Source organism: Hippopotamus amphibius, chromosome 4, assembly GCF_030028045.1.
Source record: "Hippopotamus amphibius kiboko isolate mHipAmp2 chromosome 4, mHipAmp2.hap2, whole genome shotgun sequence".
Taxonomy (NCBI): Eukaryota; Metazoa; Chordata; class Mammalia; order Artiodactyla; family Hippopotamidae; genus Hippopotamus; species Hippopotamus amphibius.
Genome location: NC_080189.1, coordinates 15,252,492 through 15,271,998, shown reverse-complemented (window position 1 = coordinate 15,271,998; position 19,507 = coordinate 15,252,492). Strand labels below are relative to the sequence as shown.

Genomic DNA, 19,507 nt, shown 5'->3' with positions numbered 1-19,507 from the left:
ACAACTGGTGTTCAACGTGTGGAGTGAATTATTGACATGCTGCCTCCTTTCAGACATACATTGACCCACATGATCTCATGTGATTTGCGCATCACTGTGGTACTGGCAGGAGCAGTATCCCATCCCACCCATGCTACGGAGGAAGCTGAGCGAAGCCAAGTGACTTATCAAGGTCATGACAAAGTCTCCTGACATCTTTTTGCTCCTGAGCCTGAGGCTCTTCCTGGCATAACATTGTGACAGGTGTGTCCTGGGCTGGGAGAGGCAAGGGACCAACAGAAATGTCCCAAGAGGGAACAAAGAAGGCCCACATGAACTGTATCATTTCTAAAACCTTTTTATAAAGTCTCATTTTGCTTGTATACTACCTCTAAAGCTGAGAATAACAGAGGAAAAGCCCGTATTTATCCAAATTGGGATATACGAGTTACATGTTTTAGCTCCCTGAATTTCTTTTTATTTTTTAGAAAGTTTGGTGCAAATTACTTGAAATCAATGTTAAAATCCATCAGGTGGTGAAATGTGAATCGCAAATGTTTACATTGTAAAATATATATATATAACTGAATCACTTTGCTGTACAGCAGAAATTAACACATTTTAACTATACTTCAACAACAATTTTTTTAATGTTTATATTGAATCTAAGCCTAATTCCAGTTTACAGGAAATGAGACACATACAGGATATCTGTCACTCTACATGACAGCTGACCTGGTCTCTTCAAAAAGTCAATGTTACAGAAAAGAAGTTCCAGACAACCCATAATAGTACTTAAACCCTGATTAAATCTTTGTTTAAATTAGTTGAGAAACTAGGGAACTCGGAGCACAGATTGAATGTGAACTTAACTTTATTAGGTGTAATGGTGGAATTGCAATTATGTAGAAGAATGTCCTTATTTCTAGGACATGCATACTGAAGTCTTTAGGAGTGAGGTGTCTTGGTGTCTGCAACTCATTTTCAAACGGTTCGACAGTTTTGAATATACTGACAGAGTAAATGTGGCAAAATGTTAATGGTTGTTAGATCCGGGTAGAGAGCATGTGGATGTTTGTCATGTCATTTTTTTCAACTCTGTAGTTTGAAAATTTTCACAAAGTTGGGGGATATCTTAGATTTTCCATTTACATCATCACTTTAAAGATGCTCTGTCCTGGTGGGCTTATGGGTCTTTTAGGCAGAGTTCTCTGGACCATCAGTATGAGAATCACAGAAGAAAATACATGAATGGCCACGAGCATATGAAAAAGTCAACATCAGTTGTCAAGAAAGTGCAAATGAAAACCACACTGAGATACCACTACACATTCACTAGAATGTCTAAATGTGAAAAGGCTGGCAACACCAAACGCTGATGAAAATGTGGAGCAACTGGAACTCTGGTACATTGCTGGCGGAACTGTGAAGTGGTACAGCTACTTTGGAAAACAGTTTGGCGGTTTCTTACAAATTGAACACATCCTTACCATACAATTCAGCAATCCTACTCTCAGGTATTCAAGAAAATTGGCAGCCTATGTCCACACACAGACTTGTATTCGAATGTCCAATGGCATTGTATTCATAATGGCCCCAAACTGGAGACAATAAACAGAGAAGATAAACAGATTGTGATCTTTCCCTACAAAGAAAGGAACTACTACCAATACATGCGGCAACCTGAACAATCCTTAAAACCTTGTGCTAAGCTAAAGAAGCAGACACAAAAGAGTATGTAATTACTATTCTTTTATTCAAAATCCTAGAACAAGCTAAACTTAATCTATAAACACCGAACACAGATTAGCCTGGGGCTGGAGGTCAGGGAGAAGAGAGCACTGACCACAAAGGCAAGCGAAGGAACTTTCTTGAGTGCTGGAACTACTCCACATCTTGATTGGCAATAGTTACATGGGTGCCTCTATAGTTGTCAAAAGATATTCTTGAGATGGGTGTGTTTTCTTCTGTGCAAATTATATACCTCAATGAAGTTGACAAAATATATATACATTTTTTTTTTCCTGGTAGCAATATGGGCTCTTTTAGACAGTGTTTCTCAAAATGTGGTTTCTGGACCATCTGTATCAGAAGCATCAGGAAAGCGGGTAAAAACCTGACACCCCACCCCCACCCACAAATCTCAGCATGAGTCATGTGTGCTCCACACAGGAGACTCTTTCACAAACGAGGTGTCCACACCAGCACCTCGGAGGCTGCTGTGAGCTGCTGGGCCAGCCTATGTCAGAGGCTGTTCTCCAAAGCTCCATGAAACAAGCCCGTGCTGGTGGCAATGTTATTAGTGTGGATTTCAAACAATAGCAGTTGGCAGTGCCTGGTGGGAAAAGAGACTAGAAAAATTACTCAGAGGAATTCCATGCAGACCAACCTGCTGTGTAACTTTTCCAGCTTCCATTTAGGAGAAAGGGAAAGACACACTCTGAAGGTAAGGTGAGGCTGAAACTTGTGAAAATGTACCTCAGTGAAAGAAGTAATTACAGGCTGTAAGAAAAGGCGGTCACAGGAATGCTTTCTGAAGCTACTAGTTCTCAAGCCAGGCTTTTAAAAAATATAATTTCTCTTTTTATCGAAGTAGTATTGATACATGAATACAGGTTTTTCAAAAAAGTGAATATGGTTTTACATTAATAGTACTAAAGGATGTATATGTTAAAAGAAAAAGAAAAACATCAGTTCCCCTGTAGCCTCACTCCTGTTCCTTGGAGACAGGCATTTAAGTTTTTTAACCTTAGGTGTACAGCTTGAATTTTTACATATGTACCCAACCCCACCCAGGTCAAAACCTAGAGCATCCCAGCACCCCTGAATACTCCCTGGTACGCCTGCGCAGTTAATACTGCGCCCACCCCATCACGATAACTACTGTCCTGACTTCTGTCACCATCAATTAGTTTTAAGGCAGCCACTTTGATTGATTTTTGCCATTTCTTCTAGTATTTATCTCCATATTTCTAAATAATAAGTGCACACTGCTATTTCTTGGTTTGCCAACTTTGGACAGTAACTAGGAGCTTCCTACTTTGGTAGATCAAAGGTCACTCTCTCACTCCCCTTCCTCACCAACCGAAACTGAAAAACCCTCACATTTCCAGGCCCCAGCATCACACCACCCACCCTGAACACCTGGATCGTTTAAGCTCCACAGGTGATTCTAAATGGCACTGAACCCAGAGGGCCCCAAGCCAGTGGCCCTGATGCTGACGTTACACCAGCCTGACACACCAGACACAGGCGTTCACTGAGACGGGCTTTGAAGTGAGTTAAACTTGGGCATGTCATCAAGCTCTGGGGCTTTGTAGCTAGAATGAGAAGAAAGCCATGAGAAACAGCAGAGTTTCTAAGATTTTTATTGCTTGTCAGGTGTGCTCTTGGGGCGTTCCATCCCTTTCTCCCAGGCAGCCATATACTCCGTGCAAGCTGTCGGTTAGTTTCAATGGCCCAGCACAGGTTTTTCTGAGGAGTCTGGACACCCGGTCGGCCTTTGAAGAGCAAAGCTCGTTTGCACATGGTTGGCAACACGAGCAGGGGCAGGTTCAGTCTGTCCCTTGGAGAAGTCTCTCCAGGCTGCAGGCTAAACCCGTCCCCGCGCCTCGCTGCCACTGCCTCCACCCCGAAGGCCCTTCGCTGGTCCTCAGCACGGAGGCATTTCAGGCTGCCGTCCCCACGGCGGGGGGAGGAGGAGCTGCCTCACTCCTCCCCACATTCCTGACTTCTTTGCTCACTTGGACCCCAAGCTTTGCGGTGGCTCCACTGGCCAAGAAGGGGTGCCCCCTTGACTCCTCCTGCCCCCGGTGACTCTGTCCTCTCTGCATCTTCCCAGCCTTGGGCATCAGCTGGTCAGGGCCCTGCCAGCCGCACACGCCAGTCTCCACAAAGAACCTTACTCTCTGCCAACTCCCGAGGCAGGGACAGGACCCTCCTTCCTCTCTCCTCTGGGGCGGCTGCTTCTCGTGCGCTGCCCTCCAGATGGGAAATGGCCTTTCTAGCAATGATGTCATTGCTGCCAAATCCCACGAGATGGGAGACACTTCATGGACTCAGTGAGAACCCAGGCTGGGATCACCTGTGACCGTGAAGACTTTCTGTTCCTCTAGGCTTGAAAGAGTGCACACCTGTGACTAAGCAGGTAAGTGAGAGAATGGGAAATGGCCAAGGGAGAAACTGAGGCACAGAGGCAAACAAACAAACAAACAAACCTACAAGATCACAGAGCAAATCCACCTCAGCAGCTGGAGACTCAAGTGGGAGCTTAGCCTCAGGGCTGCAGAAGGTCTCCTTTCGCTCAGGCAGGACCATTGACCACAGAGTGCGGAGACCTGGAGGACTGGGTCCAGGGAGGAGGCTGTCCCAGCTCTCAACCTGGCCTCCCGCAGGGGCCGAGTGCCCCCAACAGGCTCAGGGCAGGCAGAATCCAAGTCACTTGGTCCCCTTGGCGCAGACCCAGGGTCTGGGGGAGGCACCGTCTGAAGCCACAAGCTTGCCTCCCTCCAGGCTCCCGCAGTCGAGATCCGGCTCATCCTGGTCTTCCTTGGGGAGTCTGGGGAAGGGGGAGAGGAAGGGGAGGTGCTCAGGAGGACGGGCCCTCTCGGCCTGTGTGCCCACTGCCTGGGTACTGCTGGGATCACTGCATGGAGCCCGGGGTCCTGGGAAGAGCTCTGGGGCAGAAGCCACGAGGATGCGCCCCGCGCCTGCCCCAGGCTGTCAGCTGTGTGGCCCTGGGCAAACCACCAAACCTCTCTGAGCAGCACAGCCCTTATCCATAGAACACAGTGACAGTCCTTCTTGGGCAAATGCATGGGGGACCCAAACAAGGGAGGGGGTGATGGGGACTAAATGAAACCAAGAGACATCCTAGTGGGGGAGGAGCAGGGGGGTGACCCTGGGGACAGGTGGAGGGGAAGGCCCCCAGCCCCTCTGGCACCTGCTGTGACGCCACGCTGGTCACACTGGGGGACCCAATGCTAGCATGTTGGGGACAGACAGGCCGCCCACCTAGGCCCACGGTCACTCACAGCTGGGGCGGCAAGGGGGTCCCGTCGATCCAGTGCCAGCCCTGGGGGCCTCGTCGGGCCCCCACCCAGGAGTACTTGGTGACCGGGTATCTGCTCAGGAAATCCTGAGGGAGAAAAGCAGCTGGTCATTCTTCTTGGGCCACTGGTACGGCTCACCTGGGGCTTCTGTCCCCCCGCGCCAGGCTTCTGCAAGTTCCCAGCTCGCCAAGCCAGAAAAGGGACTCATCTCTCCCAATCAGCAGGAATTGGGAGGCTGTATTGGATGCTTGCTGGTTGACAGGAACTGTGCTCAGGACTGGGGACCAGAAATGGGGGCGATCCCATCTCAGTTCTCAAGGAGAGGAGGATGTGACCACCAATCCCCATGAGCAATGCACGATGGGTGCTGAGTGGACAGAGAAGCGAGGCAGCTCAGAGAAGAGGGGGTGAAAGGCTGAGCAATGCTGGGGGCCTACGAAGCAATCCAGGTGACAGATAGCAAGGAGCCTCACTGGGCAGGAGGCGAGTGTTAGGGGTGATTAGGCTGCAGAGGTGGCCAGGGAGAAGTACAGCTGTCAGCAAGAGCATAAACTACATGGCATCCATTCAGGATGGTATTATTAAACCATTAAAAATAAGGGTGTGGACTTCCCTGGTGGCGCAGTGGTTCAGAATCTGCCTGCCAATACAGGGGACACGGGTTCGAGCCCTGGGCTGGGAAGATCCCACATGCTGTGGAGCAGCTGAGCCCGCGAGCCACAACTGTTGAGCCTGTGCTCTAGAGCCCGAGGGCCGCAACTACTGAAGCCCATGTGCCTGGAGCCCGTGGTCCACAAGAGAAGCCACCGCACTGAGAAGCCCTCACACCGCAGCAAAGAGCAGCCCCCACTCACCGCAACTAGAGAAAGCCCACGTGCAGCAACAAAGACCCAACGCAGCCAATTAATTAATTAATTAAGAAAAAAAAGATAAAATAAGGATGAGTATGAAGTCCATGGGGCAACATGGGGAGAAGTTACAATACGTGAAGGGTTATAGTGAGTGAAAAAGCTGAATTAAAGTGGTGGCATGATTACGAGAATGAAAAACCGTGTACACACATGGACACAGACACACGAGGAAAAACAAAAACCAAAACAAGTACGTTAGAGAGCTCCTGGAGATGCTTTTTTTCTTTTTAATATCTGTCTTCCGTGTCATGTTATTTTTAGCAATGAATTAAAGCAGAAAGTTGGGTTTAAAAATTTTCAACTTGGAAAAAGAGGTTTTAATATTGTAAATCCTGGTGCAGGGGACTGGGGGATAGGAGTGGGGGCAGTGGTCCACAGCAGCCCAGGCTTTGCAGAGCGTAATCTGTGCTACATAACGAGAGCGGCAGCGTGGTTCCTATCACTCAGGTGGGGAATTCTACTTCGGGGAAAAAATCCAAGCACATAAAGGGGAGAGATGAACTTTCCCCAAATCACCACAGTGCTATTTATAAAGAGAAAAAAGGACTGGGATATGTGTATAAAAACAGATGACTGAACTTGGTGTACCCCCCAAAAATATAATAAATAAATACATAAAATGGAAAAAAAAAAAAAGAGAGAGAGAAAAATGGAAACCACCCAAACACTCAGCGGTCAGGAAATAACTAGGCAAATTATGGGATATCAACATGATGGAAAATGACAGTGCTGTTAAAGAAAGATGACAAGCACACAGAAGACGCAGTTGTGGCAAGAAAACGTAAATACGAAATCATGCCAAGTGGAAAACAGCGGCAGGCCCACGGCGCTCACCACATCGCGCGGCACACATCACAGCAGTGATGAGAAGTGGCCTGGCCCAAACGTGACGTACGTTCAGTTCTTCCCTAGAAAAGTGTTTATGTTGAAACAAACCCTCTATATTTAACCCTGGGGGTTAGAAAGCAAGCACCGAGTGATGCCCTTCCCCTTGGTGACACTCCTATTTCTCCTTCAGGTCTCAGTGCAAAGGTCACTTCTTGTAGGGACACTGTTCTGCCCCCCACCCCTGGGCCGCCACAACCTTCAGTTTAGAGCATGGGGTGCGACTGGCTTGCTTCCTTGTCAATTTCCTGTATCAGACAGTGAACTTGGTGAGGACCAGGGGCCTGTCCTATTCACCACTGACCAAGAGAGCCCAGCTCAACAAGACTGCCCCGCTGCCCCTCCCCCCGCCCCCCACCATGTCATTGTCAATAACCAGCAAGGCGACACTCGGGCTGTCAGGCCAGCCCTGCACCCACAGGTGTCGTGCAGACCCCCCCCCACACCCCCCAAGGGAGCATCAGCTGGGCAACAGCTGGGAGAGGAGCCAGAAGGACCTTTCAGGCTGAAGGGTGCCAACCTTACCCCTTCTGAAATCCCAAAGATCAGACTGTATAAGGCACACACAGCCTCTCCTGGGCTGGTCATTTAGTCTCTGGCTGGACTCCACAGGCTGGGGCCCGCAGGCAGGACCAGGCGGGAGCTTTGGAGGGGAGGAGAAGGAACCTGGGCTGGCTTTGAGCTGTTTGAGTCAGAGGGCAGAGCAGCCCCAAGCATCTCTCTGCCATGGCTGCAGCAGCCTCGGGGCTCCTGTTGCCCAGCCCTGTCCTCCTGGGAGCAACGAGCTGCCTGATCGGGAAGGCACACCAGAGCTCGGAGCGTCTCCCAGGGCCAAGAAAGGGGCTATCACTGCAGAGAGTAGAGCTTTGGGGCCAGGCCACCCCATAGTCAAATTCTGGTCCCGTGACATGCACGCTAAGTGACCCTAGGCAAGTTACCTGACCTTTCAGAGCTTCAGTATGGTCCTCTGCAAATTGGCAGCGGGGAGAGGGAGATCTCTGTAACGAGGCCTGAGACCATGTGTACAAAGCCAAGGGCATGTAGTACACACTCATCAAATGAGGAATCTCCAGTCCACTAGGTGGTGTGCAAAGCTTCCTGTCTGCCCTCAACAAACGTGACCTCATTTGATGCTTGGCATTGCCAAGGTGATCCTGCCCTGCTCTCTGTCCTAGCCCCAGGCCATTTGGCTCTCCCTCTGGGCCTTCTGGTGATGTGAGCCATGGCCTGTCCCTGCCCAGCTCCACCCACTCCATTCTGTCTTTTTCTTGCAGCTCAGACCCATTAATCTGTTCGCATTGTTAGCAAAAATGATGGTGTGGGAAAAGCATTGCCTAGAGATATAAGTAAATTCTAGAAACTTCTGAGTGATTTATGGCTCAAGGGACTGCTCTGTAATGATGGCACAGACATCAGGGGCCTCCACTGACTCCACCTGGTGTGTCTCCAAATTTGCCACCAATGTGCAGGGAGTGGGAATGGGACCCTGAGCAGAATTGCCTAAAATCTCATATTTTACATCTTGAAATTCAGGTAAATTATTTTCCAAGCTTTCACACATTTCTTTTTTAAAAATTGTGGTAAAATAAACACATCATAAAATTTACCATTTCAACCATTTTTAAGTATATAGTTCAGCGGCGTTGGGTTCATTCACACTGTTGTGTGACCATCGCCCACCCCCATCTCCAGAACTTTTTCATCTTCTCCGACTGAAACTCTGTACCCATTAAACAACTCCCATTTCCCTTTCCCCCTGGCAACCACCATTCTACTTTCTGCATTCAAACATTTCTGCTTTAATATTTAAATGTTTTAAACTACTTAATTTTCGGAATCCTATGGTTTTTATTCGTGTTTTCATCTTTCTGCACTCAAGATGTGGCTTACAGTCAATGTGTACATTTCAGGAAGCTCCACCCCCCCACCCCTACCCCCCTCCCCCACAAAACAAAGCTGATCTTAAACCAATGGCTAGTGAATCTAATGACTGATGGCACAGAGGCTCTGAAACTTTCTCCTTTCCTCTGACCTCTTGGGGAGGATGAGACGTGTTTATGCTGGGGCTGTGTGTACTACTGGCACCTTGGCGTGTCCCTGGGGTCCGTGCATCCCAGCTCGTGGAGCCAGGCCTTTGCCAGCGGGCCCAGCCCCTCTGCCAGCTGCCAGCCTGCCCTCCGCTGCTCTTCCCCTCCCCTGCCTCCATGCCTCCTGCAGCTTCTGGCCCTTGTCCAGAACTTGGGAGGATTCCAGAGCTCCACAGTTATCATATTCTGGATTGTGACTGCCTGAGACCCAAATCTTCACTTTGGTCTTTTTGCAAGGGATGCCTCTTTTTGGAGAAAGCTTGTCCAAACTTTGTGATATGTTTTCTGAATATATACAAGTGCTTGATCCCGTATGCTTAGTTTTAAAAGAATTCAAACTCCATTTGCAATTTGGGCAGTTCAGGCCATCTCCCCTCTTTGAGGATCCCCAGCCACAGGGAGATCATTTGTTCAGCTGATGTCTGAGGTCATTGTGGACTGAACCTGTCTGATGAGAGGCCGGAGGGCAGGGACCTTATATTTCACCAGTTTTCTGATGACAACTTGCTGTACTCAGTGGGTCTGTCTCAGGAGATGGGCTGCTAAGTCCCTGACCAGCTCACCGCCTCATCAGCTCCAGACAGTCTCTAGGGACCCACCAAGTTCCCACTGGCCTTTATTTTGCAGATACAACTGGGCTGGGTGGGGCAGAAACCATTATATTCTGATCTCTTGCCTTGGTGGGCTACCATTCCTCTAGCATTTCCCCCTAATCCTAGCACATAGTATTTGTAGAATATTCAGACAATTTTAAAAAGCTTTAAAGAAGAAAATTAATCACTCATGATCTTGACTCCAGTGATAACCACTATTAATATATTTTCTTTCAGTATCTTTTCTTTGCATATATATTTATCATATTGGGATCACACATGATTTTTTTCAATCTATGTGGTATCTTTTTCATTTCCCCATGTTTTTTGAAAAATAAGTGTTATTCCTGGTAAAAAATAATCCATGTTCACTGCAAAACAGTTTCTCTAGCAGATTTTTATATCCATCTCATAAGAACTCTCCCAGAGAAAAGAAAAAGACAGAAATTGCCTTCCCTGCTATGTGGGGTGGAATACCCTTGATTTCAGGATGGGGCAGGAAATAAGATTTTATACATGTGAAAATCTTTTTTTTTTTTTTTTTGGCACAGGGGCTTAGTTGCTCCGCGGCATGTGGGGTCTTCCTGGAGCTGGGACCGAACCCGTGACCTCGTGACCTCTGCATTGGCAGGCGGATTCTTAACCACTGCGCCACCTAGGAAGCCCATGTGAAAATCTTAAGTAAAATTATCAACTCAAATACAGAAGTATTTTGGGAAGAAAAAAATCTTGGCTAAATAAACTTTATCACAAGAGCCCAGGAATTAAAAAAAAAAAGTAATTCACCACAAGATTAAAGGAGGAAACATAAAAGATATTACCATCTCAATGTAGGCAAAAAAAAGTATCCAATGAAATTAGGCTCATTCATGTTTACAACTCAATAAAACAGGAATAGGAGGGAACTTCCTTACATGATTAGAGAAGGGGGAGAAAAAGGACATAAGAAAGGGAGGAGATAACAGCAGATGAGAAATGTCAACAAAATTTTGGAAGCTGGACAACTTTGATTGGCTTAGCAGACCCAAGAAAGCTTAGTGGTTTTTCAAGGAAAGGATGGAGCAAGAGGAAGCTGAGAAACATGCTAATTTGTATTGAGAAGTCCCAAAGTGCTCCAATATTAGAGGCAACGTATAGGAAAATGCCAAGGCACAGAATAAAAGGCACTTGCATAAAAATAGAGATAATGCAGGAAGCAGAAGAAAATTTCTAAAACACTATAATATTTACAATGAGATAAGAGAAGATGTTTCATCCTTGAAACAGGAACAGGACACCATAAAAAAGGAACATTTGAAGAACCAAAAAGAGTTTCTAAAATTACAAATAAGGCAGCAGAAATAAAAATGAAGAAAAAGACCCACAAAAGAATATTATTGTTAAATTTCAGAACACTGAGTAAGAACAAAGGTGAAGACTCTGAAATTTTCCAGAGTTTGGGACAGAGGGGCTGGTAAGAGTCACATACAAAGGACTGGGAATCAGAGTGAATGAGACTTATTAATGGTTGGACTAAAAGTTGGAAGGCAATGGAGCAAAATCTGCACAATTCTGGAGGAAAACTATTTCCAACTTAGAAATCTATAGTCAGCCAAGCTACCAATCAAATGAGAGGTTAGAATAAAAGTATTTTTAGGGACTTCCCTGGTGGCACAGTGGTGAAGAATCTACCTGCCAATGCAAGCGACATGGGTTCCATCCCTGGTCTGGGAAGATCCCACATGCCTCGGAGCAACTAAGCCCCAGAGCCACGAGTACTGAGACCACGTGCTGCAACTACTGAAGCCCGCAGCCTAGAGCCTGTGCTCCACAGCAAGAGAAGCCACTGCACTGAGAAGCCCAAGTGCTGTGACAAAGAGTAGCCTCCGCTCGCGTGCAACAACGAAGACCCAATGCAGCCAAAAAAAAAAAAGTATTTTTAGACATGAAAGATCTTAAGAAATTTTTTCCAGCAACTTTACAGAGTGTGCTTTACCAAGAAAAGACATGGAATCTAGGAAACGGGATCTCACATAGGAAAGAGGCAAAGGTATACTGAGGATGAAGATAAAAAGAAATTCTAAGACAACAGCTGTGTAGCAGGCCTACTGAGCAGCCAGTCCAGACTGAAGTAGAAAGCAGAGGACTCCAGGAGGCTGTCTGGCCATCTGCTGACCTTTTATTAGTTTCTGGGTTTTTTTTTTCTGGTCCATGCTGCCTTGCCTACCTTGACCTTCAATCACATCCTCCTGTCGTATATACTCAGAGCACTCTACACCTTCCCTTCACAGCACAGATCAATATAGTAATTAAACATTTATTTCTATAGTTTCTTGATGACTGTCGGGCTCACTGCTCTTAGTCATGTGAAGGTAGAGGCTGTGCTCTTCTGGCTCTTCATTGAATCCCCAATATCAAACGCAGTGTAGATGCTCAATAACTGTTTATTAAGGCACTGACTGAAGGAATGCTGCTTTTTCATGCATGTTAGAACAGCTAATATAAATTCTTGGCACCTACCCTAAGTTAAATAAAATTAAACCAAGGGCTGGATCCAGTTTATAGGTCCTTTGTTATTGTTGGGTTTTTTTTGGCCACACGGCATGCGGGATCTTAGTTCCCCCACCAGGGTTCAAACCCACACCCCCTGCATTGGAAGTGCAGCCTGTTAACCACTGGACCGCGAGGCAAGTCTCTACAGGTCCTTTTTTGTAGCCACATTGAAACCCACAGACTGGATTATTATTCAGCAAATATTCACTCCTCCCCCTCCACCCCTGGGTGGGGGATGGAGTATACGACCCTGTCCCTTTGATGTTGGGCTTGGCCATGTTATTTGCTTTGGCCAATGGAACATTAGCAGATGTGACAAGAGAAGTTCTCGGTTCTTGCCTTCCTGCCATTTTTCTTATGAAGAGTTTCTCTCAGGAAGAAGGATGAGAGATTCATAGAGCAAACACAAACCGACCCACAGGCTCGAGTCAAGCACAGCCAATCTGCGTCCCGAAGCTGAGCTGTCCTGCCAAAGGCAGCCCAGATCAGCCCATCAGCAGTCCTCCCACAGACCAAGGAGCAAGAAAGAAATGCTTATTGTCTTAAGTCACTGAATTTGGGGTGATTTGTTACCCAGCATTATTACAGCAAAACCTAACGAGTATACCCACTAAATGTAATTTGTTTTCCAGACTATCCCCCAGAGAGTACACGTGTCTCCCCCACAGACTGGGCAGCAGACTGGTTCCTGAGTTCACTGTTAAGTGCTTGGCAGGTTGGATGGGAGCATCTCCGCTTCAGCCTTCCCAGCTCCACCTCTGCCTCTTAGAATTAAGAGCAAATTGAAGACCTTGGAGACCTGACATCTGGTCCCTCTGTGTGTCACATCTCTCCAGGCCATGGTGACTTTTTCTATAAGTTGGACTAGGTCTTTAAGGTTCCTTCTAGTGCTGAGAATCTAATCTGTAATGATAACCATGGCCCTCTCCCACCCACCTCTGCCCCTTCTCACCTGGGTGTGTCTCAGCAGGGGGAGGGTAGCATGGTGGGCTGAGCAGAAAGCCTGGCTGGCCTCCCAGGCCTCAGCTTCGGCAGAGAGGTAGTAGCAGTGCTCCTCGGACCACATCCAGCCCTGGGGGCACGGCCGGCACCTGGCCCCTGCAGCACAGAGACCACCAGTGAGTGCAGGGTAAACTGTACAGAGCTGACTGTATGGGTGTTCACAAATCAGGGGGCAAATATGGAGGCATGGAACTGGCAAGCCTTGAAGAACGGAGCAGGGTGCGTGGGCCCCGGGAAGGCTGCGAGGCTTGTGCACAAGGCCTCTCTGAGCGCAGGCTGTGTCCACGGAAAGAAGCGGCTCTTCTCCCTTATGTCTGCTCACCGAGCCCTGTGTCTTCATGCTGCATCTGCTCAGGGGATGTCTTTTTTCAATTTTCACAAAGGAACTGGAAGGACTAGACACCCTGCTGGTGGAGCAGGGAGAGAGGACCTGGGGGGGGGCGGGGAGAGGAGGGAGACTCCATACCTGCTTTCGAGGCCAGGGCCACAATGGCCACCGCAGACACTGCCAGGAGCACGGCCATGACTGCCAGGGCCCAGCGCAGGGACCTCATATACATGGGCAGCCCTGCGGGAGAGGAGGGGACAACCGGGAGACACAGGTTAGCAGGCTATCCCGACCCAGGACCACGCTGACTCCTACACCAGCACCATGCCCACCTCAGCACCCACCCCTTGGCCCAAGACACCAGGATAGACCACTCAGTTTAGGCCTGAAGTTCATACTTGGGGGAAAACTGCTAGAAGATATTCCACTTCTTCAATAACTACAAGACGTAAGATTCTCTTCAAGAAAGAAAGGGGCTGATGGCCATTTGTTGAGCACCTGACGTGCATCAGATGCAGGGCACCCATAGCGCCAAGGATGGGGCAAGGGCTCTGCACTCTGGGAGCTAACGGGACGGGCAGAGGTGCCAGGAGCACAACCTCCACACACGAGGGGAGCCAGGGCTAGATTCAGGTTCAAGTCCTGACTCCGTGGGCCCCTCAAGTGTTCTTGGTGGCTTTCCATTTTAACACTGGAATCACATCTGCCTCTTCTCTCTCTGCAGGTCACTGGAGGCCACTAATGAAGCACTGTGCAGAGAGCGCTTTGCAGGCTGCCGAGCACTAGACAGATGGGAGCTGTCAGCTGCTCGAGGACCCAGGGGACCAGATGGCTATAATGGGGCTGCAGAGGGGAAAGGAAGACAGGAGGACACTCCAAGTGGGAGGAAGGGTACAAAAGCTTGGGCATAGAACATATTCAGGGAATTCCTTGGTTGTCCAGTGGTTAGGGCTGTGCTTCCACTGCTGGGGGCCTGGGTTCGACCCTGGTCAGGGAACTGAGATTCTGCAAGCTGCGCCATGTGGCTGGGGCAGAAAGAGAAAGAAAGGGAAAAAAAAAGGAACATTTCAGATGCCACGTCCTGTCCTGTAGATGGAGTAACTTGCGGAGGTCAGAGGGGAAAACGTGGAGAGTCAAACATAGTAAATGTTAATCACAGCCAGAATTATAAGCAACTTTCCACCTGGAAAGACACACTCATGGGAAGTAACTGAGCACTCAGCATTTGACTTCTGCCACGACTCAGGTATGAAATCAATCCAAGCAAACCTTGCCGCAAGGGGCCCAGGACCCACCCGAATCTTGGGGATGAGGGTCAGGAATGCCACAGTCGGCGTGAGGGTCCTAAGAACTCAACCATCGCACTTCCCAAAGCCTGAAACAGCAGAGGTTAGTCTGTGGCAAATACTTCATTAGTTTGAAAAGACTAATTCCATTTAAAAAACCATGGACATTATATATACCCACCACCTGATTTCCTTTCTGTATCTGGGACTGACATCTCCGATGTCACACCCTCTGCTGCTTTTCTTCACTGCTCACCCCATCGCCACCATCTACATTCCAGCTACCTTTCCTATCCCACGAGTGAAACACCCCCTGCTTCCTCCTAGTCAAATCCCATGGCCGGGTGGAGCCAGGTTTTGCGGGACTTAGAGTGTATTCAATTGGGGCGGCAGGGGGATATCTTAAAAAATATAATACAGACTTCCAAATACAAAGTTCCAAATACAAAGTTCAGCACAGGGGCTCAGAGGGCTCCTGCCAGTGAGAGGCCTGCTTGTGTCACCGCCTTCAGGTCAATCCACTTCGGCTGGTGGCCTCCGCGCCTCGGGCTGCGCCTGACCACGTTGGACATCGCCTCTCCCAGCCCCACTTCCTCCCGGCACTGAGAGCGTTCTTCCTCTGAAGGGCCCCCTCCTCGCGCCATCCCGGACTGCCAGGCGTTTTTGTTTTCTCCTGCCCAGACTGAGGACTGCGGGAGGCAGGGTCAGGACGGCCGTTTCCTTCCATCCTCCACACCTGATGTGCTGAGCACAGTGCGACCGGCACCCGCGCGCTGGACAAGCACTGAGATCCGACTGCGGCTCCCCTTCCCCAGGCAGCGCTGGGGACTGAGCATTTCTGACGTGTGCTTACACTGAGGCCAGTGCTATGCGCTGAGGAATGATTTACAGAGCACTGAAGTGCCAGGTGCTGAAGAGTCAGTAAAAGTCTAGACTGTCACCCGCTGTGCCCCTCGGGGCTCAGAATCCAGGGGAGGATACCTACAAGAGGGACGCTGGGGCTGGGTGGCACGGGCGCCCCTGGGCTATGGCATAGGGACGCCTAATCCAGCACCAGGCACCAGGGGAGGTGACCCTAAACCAGCACCTGAGGGGGAAGGTTCTCCATCCGAGGATCCAGTTCTCCCCCCAGTTTTAGGCTCTCTGAAAAAGCCTATTTCTCCTCTGGGCTGAGTGCTGCCAAGCAGAACACTCCCCGAGTCTTTGATTCTTCAGTTTCCACCTGGACAGCACCCCCAGGACACCTGCCCCAAGAAGCAAGGAAAGAGACAAAGCCGTGATGTCCCCAACCCCTCTCCACAGTGGCCTCCTCCCTCTCGGGTTCACGAGGAGGGGACATGACACAGCTAGGTGGCAGCATTCCTGCTCTGGCCTGGGCCAGTCCCCGAGCCTGTGCCCTGGTGTGCCCTCTTGTTGAGGTAACCAGCGTACCCCCAGGCGGTAAAGGTCACCACACGCAGAAACCACAATGCAGAGCTCCTCCTCCGAGCAGCCTCCCTCAGACCAAGCCTCAGCCAGGCGCTGAGAACCTCACAGTTCTTTAATCCCATCTCTCTCAGAGAGCAAGCCCAAAGCACCAGGTGTCTATAGGCACTCTGCAGTATTTTCTGTCTGGCCTCCCCCTCCCCCACCGCAGTCTTCTCCACACCCGCGGGCTACCTGCCTGAGGCCCAGAGCACTGTTTCCACGTGGCAGCACTCCCGAACCATCCAGTCCCAAAGTCCGCCTCTCCCGTGCACGCTGGACACGGCTGACCACGTCTTCCAGAAACTCTCTCCTTTTCTGCTTCTTTGCGCCCTGATTCTTTTCCTACCACCTACATCTCCCTTTCCCAGTCTTGCCCGCCTCCTCTTCCTGTTATTATTATTATTATTCTTTGGTCACGTGTGGGGTGGGGCCGCTTGGAGTCTTAACCACTAGACCACCAGCAAAGTCTGGTTCCTCTTCCTTTAAATGACATCACTACCTGGAACTCCCAAATGCACTTGCTTCTTTCTCCCACACCTCTTCTCCCATTCTCCATTCTGGAAGGATGACCCAACCAATCCATCATTCAGCTAAACAACTCGGGAGTCATCTCCACTCCTCCTGTTAGCGATCTTCATCCGCGCAGGGGCCCTGCTCACTAATTCTACCTCTTGAACCCTCCCTCCCACCTCTGCCATAGATCAAGCCTTCATCACCTCTTGTGGAACTACTGCTATCACCTCCTAAGGTCTCCCTTCCTTCAATCTCTTGCCTGTCCCGACCTTCCTCCACAGTGCTGTCAGAGCTCACTTTCTAGAATAAAAACCCAACCATGTCACCTCCCCACGACTCCTCACTTCCTTATCATCCCACCCTTCTAGTCACAGACTTTCCTATTATTAATCTGATAAAAAGCTACAGGCTCATTATGGTAGACAGAAAAACGTTCCCCTAAAGATGTCCACATCTTAATCCCTGGAACCTGTGAATATGTTAGGTTACAAGGCATGGGGGGATTAAGGCTGCCCGATGGAATTAAGGTTGTTATCTGCTGATCTTGAGATGGGGAGACTATCCTGGATTTCTGGGTAGGTCCAATGTCATCACAGGGGTCCTTATTAATGGAAGAGGGAGGCAGAAGGACAAGAGAGTCACAGAGATGGCAGTGGCAGGGTTCAGCTTGACGTTGCCTGGTTTTGAATATACAGAGGACCACGAGCTAAGGAACTTGATCGCCCTTAGAAGCTAGAAAAGGCCAGGAAACAATCATCTCCTAGAGCCCCCAGAAGGGATCACAGCCCTACCAACAACTGGACTTTAGACCATTGAGCCCACATCAGACTTCAGACTTATAGAACTACAAGATAATAAATCAGTGTCATTTGAAGTCTCTAAGTTTGTGCCAATTTGTTACAGCAGCACCAGAAAACGAATACACCTCTCATACAGAAAATGTGCTTACACCCAACTCTGCAAAAATTCCTGAGGGATCCAAGTCCCTGAACTCTACCATGTCTAACAAGCCCTGGCATAGAGGCCCTGGGATTTGCAGCCTGTCTAGCTGACTGGTCCTTCCTCTCAACTAGCCAAGCTTTTAGCAGTCTGTCTGTCTGCTGGGGAGGCCTCCAGCCCCTCGGAGTCCCTGTTCCGCCTGGTTCTCCAGCTAGAAGGGGTGCTACCACCCCCAACTCCTATTCAGCTTTCAGGGCTCAGCTGCAGGAAGCTTTCCCATGCCCTCAAGTTCACCAACCACTCCCTTCGGGTTCCTTGTCCAGGATTTTTATACTTTTCAGGCTCTTTCTTCTTACCTGCAAATCGTCACCCCTCCCACCCCCCACCCCCAACAACAACAAAACCCCCCCCACACACCCTGCACAGTCTGGGGCCGTGTTGCCCACGCAGTAGCTGCTGAATGGGTGAGAGCTAGGGGTCAAGTGGTCCCCGATATGCGGAGGGAAAGAGGGAGTCTGGGCCTGCCAGAGGTCGGCCAGCGGGGCCAGGAGTCGGGAGAGGGCCATCCAGCCGGGGGCCACCACCGTCACGTGATCCTGAAAGACGTCCCCCCTCGCCTGGAAGTCCTTCCGCCTCTACTGCTCAGAGGTGCTGCGCATTCTGAGAGCGAACGCGAAAGTTCCTGGAGGGTCGGGGAGGGAGAACAGTGGTTTTATTCTTTTACTGCCAACAAGTTGAATTAGAATTACGTAGACCGTAAAGTTATTGACTCTAAGCCAGAGAGGCCAGGTGGGGTCCCTCCGCCGCAGGGGCCAACGCTGGCTGGGGGTGGGGGGGCCTCAGGCCCGTGGACCCCCACCCGGCAGCGCGGCTCCCGGCGCCTGCGCGCGCTTACCTATGAGCTTTACCACCCGGGGCAGCCTCTCGTCGCCGTCCATCTCGGCGTGGGGCAGCAGCGCGGCGTCCTCCTTGCAGCGGCAGCGCCACGTGGGGGAGCACGGCGACTCCGCGCGCCCCTCGGCGGGACCGGCCCAGCCCTCGGCGTCGAGGCCGCGCTCCGCCCGGGCTGCGGCCAGCGGCGTGCCACAGCCCCACGTGCCTCCCGGGGACGGGGTCCGCCGCAGCAGCGGATGCGCGGGGGAGGGGTGGCGGGAGAAGGCCGGGGACTCGGGCACCGGGACGGTGAGGAAGCGCGTGGAGGGCGCCGGTGAGGGCGCGCGGCTGCCGCCGGCCGCGCCCACGGGCTTCACGCGCACGTCCACCTGCAGTTCCACTGGGGCCCAGGCGCCCGGAGCCGGCTCTCCCGACGCGGCCCTTGGCGTCAGCTCGGCCCCCGGCGTCTCGCCGTCCCGGGGCTGCTCGGCCGCGGCGGGGCCCGGCGACGGCGGCTCCGGGCCGGTCGATGCCTGGCGGCGGAAGGCGCCGTAGCCCAGGCTGGGTGGCAGCAGCCGCAGGGGAGCGGGGCGAGGGGAGGGCAGCTTCCTCCCGCCCGACATGTCCTGGCTCGCGCCCGCCGCCTCCTTCACGGCGGGAGCCAGACTCGGGCTGCTCTCGGGACTGTCGGGAGGTCTTTCCTCCGCGGGGTCCTGCGGTTGCTCCAGCTCCGGGACCTGACTTCCCAGTGGCTCCATTGGGAACTCGACCCCGGCTTGGTCTCCCCCAGACGCCGCCCGGGCCCCCTCCATTCTATGCGCAGAGAAGCCGAGAGATGCCGAGCGAGGAGCACCTGGGCCTAGGTAGGGACGTTAGCTTCGCCTCCCGAGTCGGGATTGGTCCAGAAAGGTCGCCGAATTTGTCAAGCCACGCCCCTCTCCAGCGCCACACCCACTTCCTCCTCCCAACTAAGGACCCCGCTGGGACTGGCTGTGGCTCGGGTTCTGTTGACCACGCCCCCTTAGGCCCCCCGCCTCGCCCTCACTCGGCACAAGGAAAGG

At 50.8% G+C, this 19,507-nt stretch overlaps 1 protein-coding gene across 4 annotated transcripts; it reads right to left on the bottom strand.

Moving 5' to 3' along the window:
- Positions 1 to 455: 455 nt before the first annotated feature.
- Positions 456 to 19,323, bottom strand: KLRG2 (killer cell lectin like receptor G2). 4 transcript variants are annotated; one of them, XR_009053161.1, is made up of 6 exons: positions 18,469 to 19,323; positions 13,507 to 13,608; positions 12,991 to 13,136; positions 6,776 to 6,849; positions 5,013 to 5,116; positions 4,493 to 4,537 (listed from the first exon to the last, which is right to left on the bottom strand). XR_009053161.1 is itself a non-coding variant. In XM_057731407.1 (5 exons), exons 1-5 carry the CDS (start codon positions 19,256 to 19,258, stop codon positions 4,417 to 4,419), a joined length of 1,263 nt encoding a protein of 420 aa, XP_057587390.1. In that variant the 5' UTR covers positions 19,259 to 19,323; the 3' UTR covers positions 456 to 4,416. The 4 variants fall into 4 exon arrangements, 3 of the variants coding, with proteins under 3 accessions (XP_057587390.1, XP_057587391.1, XP_057587392.1); XM_057731407.1 differs by lacking the exon at positions 6,776 to 6,849 and having other exon boundaries at positions 456 to 4,537; XM_057731408.1 differs by lacking the exon at positions 6,776 to 6,849 and having other exon boundaries at positions 4,404 to 4,537; positions 4,993 to 5,116.
- Positions 19,324 to 19,507: the final 184 nt, after the last annotated feature.